The sequence below is a fragment of the Columba livia genome, chromosome 24 (assembly GCF_036013475.1).
Source record: "Columba livia isolate bColLiv1 breed racing homer chromosome 24, bColLiv1.pat.W.v2, whole genome shotgun sequence".
NCBI classification, from domain to species: Eukaryota; Metazoa; Chordata; class Aves; order Columbiformes; family Columbidae; genus Columba; species Columba livia.
The window spans coordinates 5,441,084-5,453,276 of NC_088625.1; the positions used below are offsets into that span (position 1 = coordinate 5,441,084).

At 49.3% G+C, this 12,193-nt stretch overlaps 1 protein-coding gene and 1 pseudogene across 8 annotated transcripts in view; one reads left to right on the plus strand and one right to left on the minus strand.

The window, feature by feature from the left end:
- Positions 1 to 12,193, minus strand: part of GRIK4 (glutamate ionotropic receptor kainate type subunit 4) — a 193,314-nt gene that overhangs the window by 61,667 nt on the left and 119,454 nt on the right. For all 8 annotated transcript variants that reach the window (XR_010467842.1, NM_001315521.1, XM_065040011.1 and 5 more), the window contains 1 exon segment: positions 10,112 to 10,165. Coding sequence is in view for 7 of the 8 variants with exons in the window: in NM_001315521.1 (NP_001302450.1) it covers positions 10,112 to 10,165 (54 nt within the window). In the remaining variant the exon portion in view is untranslated.
- Positions 7,281 to 7,399, plus strand: LOC135576306 (5S ribosomal RNA; annotated as a pseudogene).

A 12,193-nucleotide genomic window follows, 5' to 3' on the forward strand; every position in this document is an offset into this window, starting at 1 on the left:
TGCTTTGCCTGCGAGGCTTTGGTGCGGGGCCCATCCTCTTGTATTTCTGAAGAGCAAAGTGGCAGGATGTATGTAAAAAAAGGGCAAAAAGGGAGAGCTCTATTTTGCTACTCATGTCAATGGAAGCAGTTAGACGACAAAGCCAGCTTCCTGGAGAAGAGTCCAGCCCTCCTTGTCCTATTAGCAGGAAATAATGGTGCCTTCCTCACTAATTTCTCTTTTGCTAATTGCTAAAATGGAGTGAGAAGGTGGGAATAATAGTTTCAGAAACTGCTGGATGCCCATTCTCTTTCATCACTAATACGGATGTCTTTTGGCTCTGTGGACTAGGAGATCTCAGTGAGTCAAGTCATTTTTCATCTTTCCCGGGTAGGAACAATGTCTGTAAATCTCCGAAACATGGAGTTACAAGCCTATTCCAACACAGCGAACTCCCACGAGAACGCGATCAGACGCAGGATTAAGTGCATTTTGGACACAACCGCATTAACGTTAGGTAACGTGAAATTGCCTGTGAACTATTGATTCATTTGAATGATATTATCCTCCTGCCTTCCTGACAGGTTATCCGTTTGCCCACAGCAGCCTGTCAACCCGCGCGACGAGGGCAGATGGCTAATGAGGACCCGGGCCCGAGGAGATCCTGGATGCAAGCAGAGCAGCAGGAGATTTGTTGAGCCCCTGAAAAATACTACTTCCCCCTAGGCAGAGCCAAGAGGCAAATTGTGCTGGGCACAGCTGCCTGCCTGCCCTCCTGGCTTCGTTAGAGCAGAAAGAAAATGAGATGTTATGTAGCAAAACAGCCACAGAGTCCAAGGCTTCAGTCTCAGGCCAGACAACCCCAATCTCAAGGCAGCTGAAATTAGTGCCTTTACCCATTACACCTTTTCTCCCCTGGAAACGTTTCTAAGCTTTCGAGGCTGCTGGGGCCCTGGCAGGTTTGTTATGCTCTGCTCCTCGAATCTGCGATTCCTGGGGAAGGGAACACCCTGCTGTCCTCACTTCCCATGGGGGAAACTGAGGCACGGGCACCACTTGCCAGGCCGCAGCAGTCGCAAGGCTGAACCCACACGATTAGGAGAAACGTGGAGCTGGCAAGTTCTAAACTCTACTCTTTGCTTTTCCATCGACTCTTCCAGTCGCCTCAAGCTGGCCACGTGAATTCTCTACCTGTTTCCCATCTGATGGTAACATTTGATTACCACTGTCACAAAGGCACCAAGTAGATGAATCTTTCAAACAACCTTTGAGCTTCTAAAGATCTCTACAAATGCAAAGCTCTCTGGAGTATATTATTGAGCCAAGCTGTCTGATTCCAGTTGTGTGTTCATAGTACAAAGCTAGAAACTTAGCCCTAGTTCTGCACCAATAATTTTACCGGAGTGGGAAATCAAGTGATCTAACTATTCTCGGAGTTCGGCGCAGCTTTGGAAACAAATAAGCCATCATTTAAGCATGAGATTTCATACTAGAGCATTTCCTTTTAGAAGTCATCTTGCTCTTCTTCCCCACGGAGACAACAGTTTGCTCGGGTTCAAATGTTAACAGCAGCTTTTTCCCAGCTCCCATTAGCGGCGGCTGGTCGCTGCAAGCTTCAGTCTTTTCCAGCAGCCAACGCTCTCTGTATCTGTCTTTTTCTAGGCAAGCCTCCAGCTGCAGAAAACCCTGCTCCTGCTGCTGTCACACTCATAAAGCATCCACCTCTGCAGCACACATGGCCTGGATGCGACCCTGTCCCTCCACTGCTCCCTCCGCTCCAGCTCTGACTCTCTGCCTTGAGATGTTTTTCCATCAGACGTGCACAAGAGCGTTCTGCTGGCCCAGGTCAGAATCGAGCAAATGAGCCGTGAGCTGCCTATGCAATGAGATGGAGATAAACCATCCTTGGGGGACACACTTCATTTGCAATAGGATAAGAGAGATTTGGTAAGGTCAGGCCTGCTACGGGGGGTGAGAGCACCGGGATACTTCAGTAGCTGCCGGCTCAGCTTCTGTCCCTGCTTGTTGTTTTTTCCTTTCCTGGCTGGTCATTCACCACGCTTGACATTCCCAAACCCACGGTTTACAAACACAAACTGATTTGCCATTCAAGGCCTGCGCCGCTCGGGTGGTTTCCAGAGCTCGACACCCCATCCATCAGCCCTGCCCTCCCGACGGCGGGAGAGAAAAGGGGTGGAAAACCCTTCTCCTGGACATGATCTCAGACGGCTCCTCTCACCGTGTGTTTGCATGCAAGTCTTAACACATTTACCTTTCCAAACATCAGACTGAGGCAGAGAAATACTGCTCAGATTTGAGAAGCAAGACTCGGGCACGTGAACGGCTCCGCAGCGAGCGCGCAGGGATTCTGTGTCAGATCCAAGGGCTTCTCATTGAGATGTACTGAAGCTGACTTTTGCCTAAGTTAGGAAGAATTTTAAGCAGTCCGAGCACAATTACGATATACATACCTGACCCTGACTGCTAGACAAAGCTGGTGGGGCTAGGGCTTACACAGAACAGCTTCACAGCCACTTCTCTCCTCACACAGTCACTGTTCCTTACCTGCAGCGCTGGCTGGTGCTTTGGCAGGCTGGAAGATGCCTTTCCAGAGCAAGGAGTCATTATGAAAATAACTCACTCCTGTCAGCAGATTCTGGTTAATGGTTAATGGGCTCCAAGCCTGGTGTGGCTTGGCCCAGCCTCCTCCACCTGTGCAAACTCAGCTTTGGAACCACACAGTTCCGGGCAAATCCTGGTGAATTAAAGAGATGGGTGCACCCAGCATCTCCCCAATTACCTCCTGTTCCACTGCCCATAATTTTTTCCCTGTCCTCACACTGAAACAGGAGTTGACCAGCATTTTGCCCATCTTAGACCAGCTTCTTTATGCCAAGCAGGGCAAACTGAGGTACAAAGAGCAGCAAAATACCATGCCAAGGCTAATTTCAGGTACATAAATCCTGGTTGCCTGAATTCTTCCCCCTCTTTTCAGTCTGGTTTTTAAAGCACCCACCAAAAGTCAATATTCTGTTTCCTGAGATCTCAGTAAGAGTAAGCCCTGAGGGTCCGGCAGCCAAAATTAATGAACTTTTACAGAAGAAAGGTCCCCAGGCTTTGCTCAAATCACAGCAAATTCTGCAGCAGCACCAGGCAATTACACTGTAGATATTCTGACTTCTGCTACAGGCCTGCAACCACTAAATATGCGGTGTTAGATAACAACACTTAGCAATTCTATAGCACTCTATATTTTCAAAGTGCTAGGCACACATTAGCTAATTGAATACAAAGGGGTTCCCTGGGAGACGGCACTGGAGGAGTTATTAGAGGATGAAGTCACTCTCGGGTTTCTGAGCTTCATGCGGCACTCGACCTGCATTCTCGCTTTACAGCAGCAGACAAAACCTACCGAGTGACCCGAACGTTTCGATCATCAGGAGAACCTGGCTAATAAAAGCCACACAGCCACGCGCTGTAATTCATGATTTTAAAGCTTGGATTTCCTGGCGTCGCTCGCTGTGACTTACGACCAGGAGTTTGATAGGCTACGGCCTCTGTTCCGTTAGGAACACAAACCCATGAGGTACAAGCGTATTACCCAGTGCAATGTGTGCATTTGGATCACGTGCCAGCCGATCCCAACCAGGACTCAGCACCCGCAAACCTTCCCCCACCTCGGGCTGCACCGGTGGGTTTCTGATGGAAATCCTCCTCCTGCCCTGCCCGCTTTGCTCTGGCTCTGTAACACAACAGCAGCAACACGCTGCTTCTCATCTTGCCACAGCACATTGCTATGGGGGCTCCTGCCAGGAATACAGAGGGGGAAACTGAGGTACAGAGGGAAAAACAGCAAGAGATTAAAAACCTGACAGCACAATTAAGCCTAAGAGGGACACGGATAAAACACTGAGGGTGTGAAGCATATAACTAACAAAGTGTCCTCCCAAATCTGCGCCTACGTGTTCCCCTCCCAGACTAAAGCAGACCTCACAAATCATGTCCTGCTGCCACACATCCTCCCAAGCATGGAGACTTGGCGTGGAAAGGGCATTATTAGTGCCACAACAGGCTGCCTGATAGGCAAATGTTTCTGAAAGCGCGGAGCTGCGAACGCTGGAGACTCCCCTGCTCTCACTTCGGCTCCTGGTTATTGCTCACCCCGCAGCGGCCAGACGGCCGGTTTGCTATTCAGCGCTCTGCACCGGCTGCTGAGCCTCTTCCAGCTTTATCGATTTAGCCAGTGATATTGTTCGGCATCCCATTTGTGTGCGCGGAACCTCGCTCCCTGACTCGATTCTTATCACATTTTTAATAAGCCAGATCACCTGGGAGCAGGGAGACAGCAGCCACTGCCCACACGCTGGAGACAAGGGGAAAGATGGGCTCGTTGCATTTTTAGTGACTTCAAGACCTTCCCACGCACAACGTGCTTGACCTCATCCCATCCCAAGCCCCTGGAAGGAGCAGGATTTGCTCAATTCAGCCTACACTGACAGTAATATGTTCCCCTCCCTCCTTTCTCTTGCTCACACACACATGTTTACCTTCCTCTCTTAATTACTGCAAGGACTTCATTGGATTTTTGGATCTGTCCCATTCCCCTCAGACCCAGGATCTGACCCTCTGATGGCAGCGAAGGCTGATTTACAATAGGCACAGGGTCCAGAACACGCTGTACTGTTCCTTCTCTATTTTTATGTGGGATGGGAAGGACAATACTGGGCCAAGGCTTCCATTTCTCTATTATTGAGCCCTCAACGCTGGCAAATCTTCCATTTCAAGAGTATTTGTTGCTTAGGAAAGCTGTCACCCTCCAAACACACGCAGTTCCCATAGTGAGATTGCCTGGCAGCTTTTATGCAGAAGCTCGTGCATTGTCAGCACAGCTCCAGAGGCTTCGTTGCCGACATCGCCGGACGCCAATGTGCATCGTTATTCCCCATTTGAAGGCTAAGCAGAGAAGATAAAGTATTGGTTCTTGGGGCCAAGGGTGGCAGGACTAGTGGGCTCAGCCCAGAGGGCCAGAAAGTACCATCCTAGTCCTATTTACAACAAATGGACTTGGTGCAGCTGCTCTGCTCTTATTCCGGTTTTCCCAGCTAAGGCATGACCACACTGAGTCTGCAGCAAGACTCACGGACACAGAGGGAGCAGAAGAACCGCTCTGCCTCCAGGGACACCCAAACCAGCAGCTAAACCAAAGGTTCCTCGCAAGAAGCTTGAAAAGACCTTGAGGCTCCTGCAGCACCGAGGTGTTCACAGTTCTTCAGTCTGGCACCAGTGACCAATTTCTCCCCCGAGATCATCGCAGCGGAGAAAATGCCTCTCTGGATCCTGCTGAGCCTGTTCATCGCTCCTCAGCTCCTCTAAGAACACATTTATTTATTTACTCAAGTGGGCATTATTATGTTAAGTGCTTTATGGTTTTCTTGAAAGGCTCAGGTTATTTATAAACGATTGACAGAGTCAATAGGTTTATAATGGGCCACATGTAAAAATCAATTTCTATAGAAGAAAAAAAAGTCATCACAGCAACAAATTGTGGCCTTTTGAGTAGGTAAGTGGATGTGGGAGATGGACCCAAAGCACTGTTATTTGGCCATTCATGTAGTTAAAGAGGAATTGTGATCTCACTGAAGGTGGGAACAATTTAGCGGAACTGTCCATATATATAATCCGGTTGCTTGGACAAAGTTGATGCATCACAAAAGCATCAGAGTGTGCCATATGTAAGGATGGGTCTTTTACCTCCTCATGCAAGGAGAGCTATTACATTTTGGAGGCTGTTCTTCAAACAAGAGCAATTTAGGAAAACACATTGCCCACATGTTTAGAAAAAGCAATTTACTGCAACTTCTCTGCAGGGAGCGTGAGGTTTGAAGAGTGACAAATCCTCAGACAGCAAGGAGGTCAAGTGCTAATGCTGGGACCTGAAAAGCACAGCTTGTGGAAAACAAGGGGTGGAAAGTCTGAAAGACAAATAGGACATGACAGCACGAGGGCAGAGGAAAAGAGAGGTTTGCTCTCACAGCAGAGGGCCCGGGCTGTATGTGAGAGAATGATTTACTCGATAACTGGAAAGCAAGCACAGCATGGACTCCGAACAACACATAAAGAAGATCCAAGACAGGTAAGGTAGCACAGGCAGCAAAATGCAGGGAGGTACAGTTATTGCTCTAAATCCTCCTTTCCTCACGCTACCTCCAACTAGGAGAAATTGCTTTGGCACCCTCGCAAAAACCTGATTTGTGTGCCCTGCTACCACATGCCACTGGAAATATGAACCATAAATCCAGGGGACGATGGGGGCTCTACAAAAACCGTTCGCATCAGCTCCTGGGAAGCAGGAAGGCTGGCTGGGCTGCAAGGAAAATTTGTCAAAGCGCAACAAGAGAGTCCGTGTTCTTCCCTCATGCTAGAGCGCAATGGAACGCAAAACTTGGCAGAACCAGACACAAAAAGACACCAAGAGAAGGTAATTTCACAAAGCAGGACTAAAAACCCTCTGCTTTACACCATTCCCTCCTTCCAAGGGATGTTCCCATAATGACGAGTTACTACAGAAACGTGTGATGTTGTCCGGGTGATTTGGATACTCGTTTCCCCTCTGGTTCCAACAGGGTATCCAGGATGACAATTCAGCTTTGAAAACCTCACCCTATAGGAAAGACCAACCTCTTTACAAGTCACTAAACACAGAAGAAAAAACAGGAAACACAAAACCAAACGAAAACTGATTTATCTGGTCTCTGGAAATTGAATACGGCAGCTGTTTTATCAGCAACACCACCTCCGCACAATATTGTCGGTGAACAAAACTGCATCTAATGAATAGACCATCTGACTCAAGGCACTAGTAAAACTCCTTTACACCTTCCTTCTTACAGTAATAATTTTAATTGTTTCAATTATTTGCATCTAATCTCCTTGATAAATGTTTTGAAATTTAAATCCAGCCTGAGGTCCGTATGTTAAATTAAAAAAAAAAAAAAAAGAGAGAGAGAGAAAAAGAAAACAAACAAAAAAAACAAGAACAAGCTACACAGAATTAACAAGCTAAAAGAATTAATTGTAGCACAGGATCTTGGAGGCATCCAGCATCCCCGCTCCTCTGCGCTGCCCATTTCAAGGATTCCCAGCACTTGGAGGAACACTGTTTTTCTACACACAACAGCCTGCTTGCAGTGGTCTATTTATGCACTGGCATTATGATTACTATTTCTACTATTATTATTATTATGGAGCACACCATGATTCCCTTACACAAGCATTATATTTTATATAAGTATATATAAAATATATACAGCCATACCACCCTGAGAATGCCCAATCCCGTCTGATCTCGGAAGCTAAGCAGGGTCAGGCCCGGTTAGTACTTGGATGGGAGACCAGCTGGGAATACCGGGTGCTGTGGGCTGAGCCAGCACTGGGCCTTGTGGCCAGGAAGCCAATGGGACCTGGGGTGGGTTAGAAGGGGGTGGTCAGTAGGTCAGAGAGGTTCTCTTGCCCCTCTGCTCTGCCCTGGGGAGACCACACCTGGAATATTGTGTCCAGTTGTGGCCCCTCAGTTCCAGCAGGACAGGGAACTGCTGGAGAGAGTCCAGCGCAGCCACCAAGATGCTGGAGGGAGTGGAGCATCTCCCGTGTGAGGAAAGGCTGAGGGAGCTGGGGCTCTGGAGCTGGACAAGAGGACACTGAGGGGGGACTCGTTCCTGGGGATCAAGATGGAAAGGGGGAGTGTCAGGAGGATGGAGCCAGGCTCTTCTGGTAACAACCAGTGACAGGACAAGGGGCACTGGGTGCAAACTGGAACACAGGAGGTTCCAGTGAAAGAAGAGAAGCAACTTGTTGGGGTGAGGGTGGCAGAGCCTGGCCCAGGCTGCCCAGGGGGGTTGTGGAGTCTCCTTCTGTGCAGACATTCCAACCCGCCTGGACACCTTCCTGTGTAACCTCATCTGGGTGTTCCTGCTCCATGGGGGGATTGCACTGCATGAGCTTTCCAGGGCCCTTCAACCTCTCACATTCTGGGATTCTGGGATTCTGTGATTCAGTTGCTGGCAAAAAGGCTCCCTTGAGCTGGCTGAAGGAGGCTGATAATGAATTTGCACACAGCAAATTAGCCCATGGATATTTTTACATCAGCCTGCTCGCCTCGGCTCCGATGGAAATGCGCTGGGGGCTGAGGTCTTCCTCCTCATTTGCTCCCGCTGCCTCCTGCCACATCTGCTCTCCCGCACCACGGCCTCCCTGGCTGACTCTACCCGCACTTGTTGGGCCCCGAATCGCACTCGTCACCCCTGAATCGCTCTCCCCATGGACCAGAGTCAGGGACCTGCAGCAACTTGCCTCCATCTAACGCTCCGCAGAGAGAAGCGCTGCGACACACAACGAGCTCTTGGCTGAGATGCACTTATTAAATAAAATTAACGCTAGAAGACAGAAACTGAATTCCCCTCTAGTGCCACAGGGCAGGTGTTTAATTCAGCATTTTATCCCCTTTTCTTTTTTTTTGCCTGAAATATTTTTCCATCTCTAAGCAGTTTAATGCTAAACAGACTGTCTATTCCCCTTCTGATGGGTTCTCCCTCCATTTAAAGCCATCTTTTTGCTTGCTCTCCTCGACAGCAGTTCACTATGATTTTATCTTTTCTATTAGGCAGTGACTGCGAAACCTCAGAGGGTTCATTAGGAGCTTGATAATCCCTCCAGATTTATTAGTCTAAATTGCTCACTCCCATCTCTCATTCCCATTTAAATATTACTAATTTCCTTCAACATCTCTTCCATCTGCCCAGGTTTTGCCCGATGTCACCTTTCTTTAAAGGTCCCTGCCAAAAATCCAGTTAGTTCTGCTGAGGGCTGGTCTTTTGGCCAAAGTGGTGGAACAACGTGGGTAAACAGATTGATTTCCTGCGGGAGTGAACGGCAACAAAATTCATTTCTTCCCCACCTGCCATAACTGCATTACGCTAGATGAATGGGCTTCAAAGACAAACTTCATCTCGCGACCTTGAGCAAACGCTTCATCACACCCATGCTCAAAACCAGCCTGGTGGTGCTGGGGGCAGCGGGGAGCTTAATTCTTCCAGTTATTCCTGTTGTCTGAGCACCACCCAAGAACACTGACTCCACGATTTCTATTTGCGCATCCACGGCGATGTGCAAATAAAAATCCATTGCTATGTGCACAGTCCTGGCTTTGCCTGTCCCTGCTGCACTGGCACAGAGCAAGGTGAAGACCTATAGAGTGGGAACCAGAATGTGATTAGTTCAGGTAGGACACTAGTAGATTTCTCTATTTCTTTGCATTTTTATCTCTTCTGACATCTCCTTTCTCTGTCCCCGTTGCTCTCCTGGCTCCCACCCCCTCCATTTCCCTCCTGCCCCCTCCTCCTCTCCACTCCAGCTCTCCTGCCCACACGTTTGGCTTCATCCGTTCCCGTCTGTCTCCCACCCAAACACAAAGCGTGATTCAGCTCTCGGCTTTCCTGGCACACGCGCACCCTGGCATAAATATTAATAGAAATTAGAGAATATGAGTATCATTCGGGGTTGGAAGGCACCTCCACTTAATCATCCAGCCCATCCTGCCACACTCAGGTTTCCATCCTCCCCACACCTACACTAATATCTGGTCTCGCTGGCGGTGGCGTTTCCCCCACACCACTTCACAGCCTGTTAAGAGCCTTGTAGCTCTGCAGCGAGAGAAGTTGCCCTGATGTTTATTCTGGGTTTCCCCCCCGCTGCTGTCTAGGCCCATTACTCCTTGTTTAGCGCAGCGTTCAGGGATTTCACCACGCAATTCCCCCATTAATGTTATTAGTAGCTATAAAGCCAAATCACCTGGGGCTGTGCTGAAGACATACCCTGCTCTGACTCTCAGCATTTATGGTGCCACCCTTTGTCTTGCACAGCCGCGCTCAGAGGCACAGAAAAGCGTGTGGTGGCCTCCAAACACACACCCCAAGTCAAGACTTGCTCTGAGCGGTGCTTGGGTTTGCAGGGAGACACCTCTGTGTGTCCCACAAACACGGGGCTCTTCCCAACGCTCCCACGGGCTGCAGGGATCAGCTCCCGTTAACATGACTCTACACGCACACGGGAGAAAAGCCGAGAAAAAACGTCTTACCAGATTAGTGAAGATATACGTGTAATAGGCAGACGCCATTCCCAGTTCAGCTGCCTGTGAAGGAGAGGAAAGGAGATTAGACCAGAGCCTGACAATCTTCAATCTCCTCTCTGGCAAGGCAGAGACCGGGCCATATTTGCTTTTTCATCCTTATCGCTCCCTGCAAGTGCAGGGAAGGGTGGGACACAGCAACACGATTTGACCCGTGAAATTAAAGTCTGGGGAACCAATTTTTCAGCAGGACTGAGCCTACCTCAGGGTCTCCTCTTCGCGACAGCACTGACAAAGCACCTGGCACAGAGAAAACACCCAACGCTGCACGAGCCACAGCTCTGGCCCCCCGGGACCCTCCGGTGTCCCTTGGGATGGGGGTTCCTTGGGTGTACTGTGCCCTTGGAGGAACGTGAGGTTGGCTGGGGTTTGCTGCTCTGTTCTCCTGTGCAACTATCAACATCTCTTTGAACATAACGAGGGAAAGCAGCAGTCGAGAGAGCTCAGGGCTTGTCGCCTTTCACTGAGAGCGAGGCGGAAAAAGCTCTTCTGGAGCTGCAGAAAAAGGACAGTCATCCCAGCGGTGGCTTTCCCACATGTATCAGTCAGATTTGGGCTCCAGTGCCACAAACTAATTATCATTAATAAAACCTAGTAACTCAAACTGTTCTTCAGAATTTAGACAGCGTAGCGATAGCCACAAAACTAGACAAAAGAGGGTAGAAGTGTATGGAGATACAGAGACAAGGACACAGATTTTTCCATGAGATGATCTGTTTTATAGACCACAGACCAGATCATCGAAGCCCATATCCAAAATTCTCAGTATGCAACAAGCTTATTGTGGGAACAGATGCTCAGAAAAGTGGGGGATTAATCTGCAGATCCTCCTGAAAGCCAATGTTTCACTGCCAAGCACAGCTGGTCTCAAATGATGCTTCCGGACCTCGGCAAAGAGGTTTTTGCATCACCCAGGACCACACGGGGGAACTGGAGGCCGGGAGGGAAGGACCAGCATCCCCTTCCTTGCTTTTGTTCCCTTTCCATCTCCCCCAGGAATGCAACAAGAGAGAAAGAAGGAAAGATACAGAGGAGAAGCGGCTTAGATCACACCTCTCCCTGTTCCTGCCTGTTCTTTACCCATTTCTGTGCAAAACCAAGGTCATCACCATTGCGGTGCCTTAGGTCTGGCTGCACCCAGCCCTTCGGTTGCACGTTGTCACCCCGTCCCTTGCACAGGTGGCAAACCGGACACAATGCTTTGACCAAAAGAGCACCACGACTCCTGAGAAGGCTGCCGACCCGCCTCCCAGCCAGCTTTCCAGCCAGCTGTTGCATTTTGAAGCCACTACACAATAAAACCTGGCACCCACTTCCCTCCCTTCTCCCTTTCTGGAGCCAGCGATAATGTCAGCTCTCCCTCTGACCCACTTTGAAGTCGGCGCATTCGATTTCAAGGGCAGAAAATCAAAGCGAGTGACAAAGGGCTTCCTGCGAGCATCGCTCCCATCGTTTCACGTGCCCGCTGGCAGGTGGGCGAACGGGACAGGCTGGTAATTGAGGAAGCAACCGTGTGTCTCCAGCCCATATGCGGAGGATAAGAGATGAGAAAATGCAATTTCTCTCGCTGTCCGAGGCCAGGACTGGTCTCCTGAGACAGACTTGACACAAGGCACTTTCAAATCAATAGTGCAGGGGCCAAGGATGCACCTATTTGCTCACCACGACTTCAGCCCCTGTTCAGTTTGTAGCTCTGTAAAGAAAACACTTTGCAGCCCTCCCAAGGTGCAAGGAGTTGCCAGATCAGCTCATTATTTATTACCTTCCATCCCTCCAACCCTCCAGCCAGGAAGACTACATCAGGTTTTACTGAACTGCTGAAAAATCACGGCAATCTCTGACATCTTTATCAGGCTTGGCAGAAGGATGCTGGAGCGGGGAAGGGATTGCGGTGCCCAAAGAGCGCTGTGGGAAGTCACTATAGCAACAGAGGAGGGGGACAGCCCTCAGCAGCACAAAACAGGGACCAGGAGACAGAAAACAAACAAAAGCCCACCAAATGCCCCTTCCTGCATAGACGGGACCCCAAAG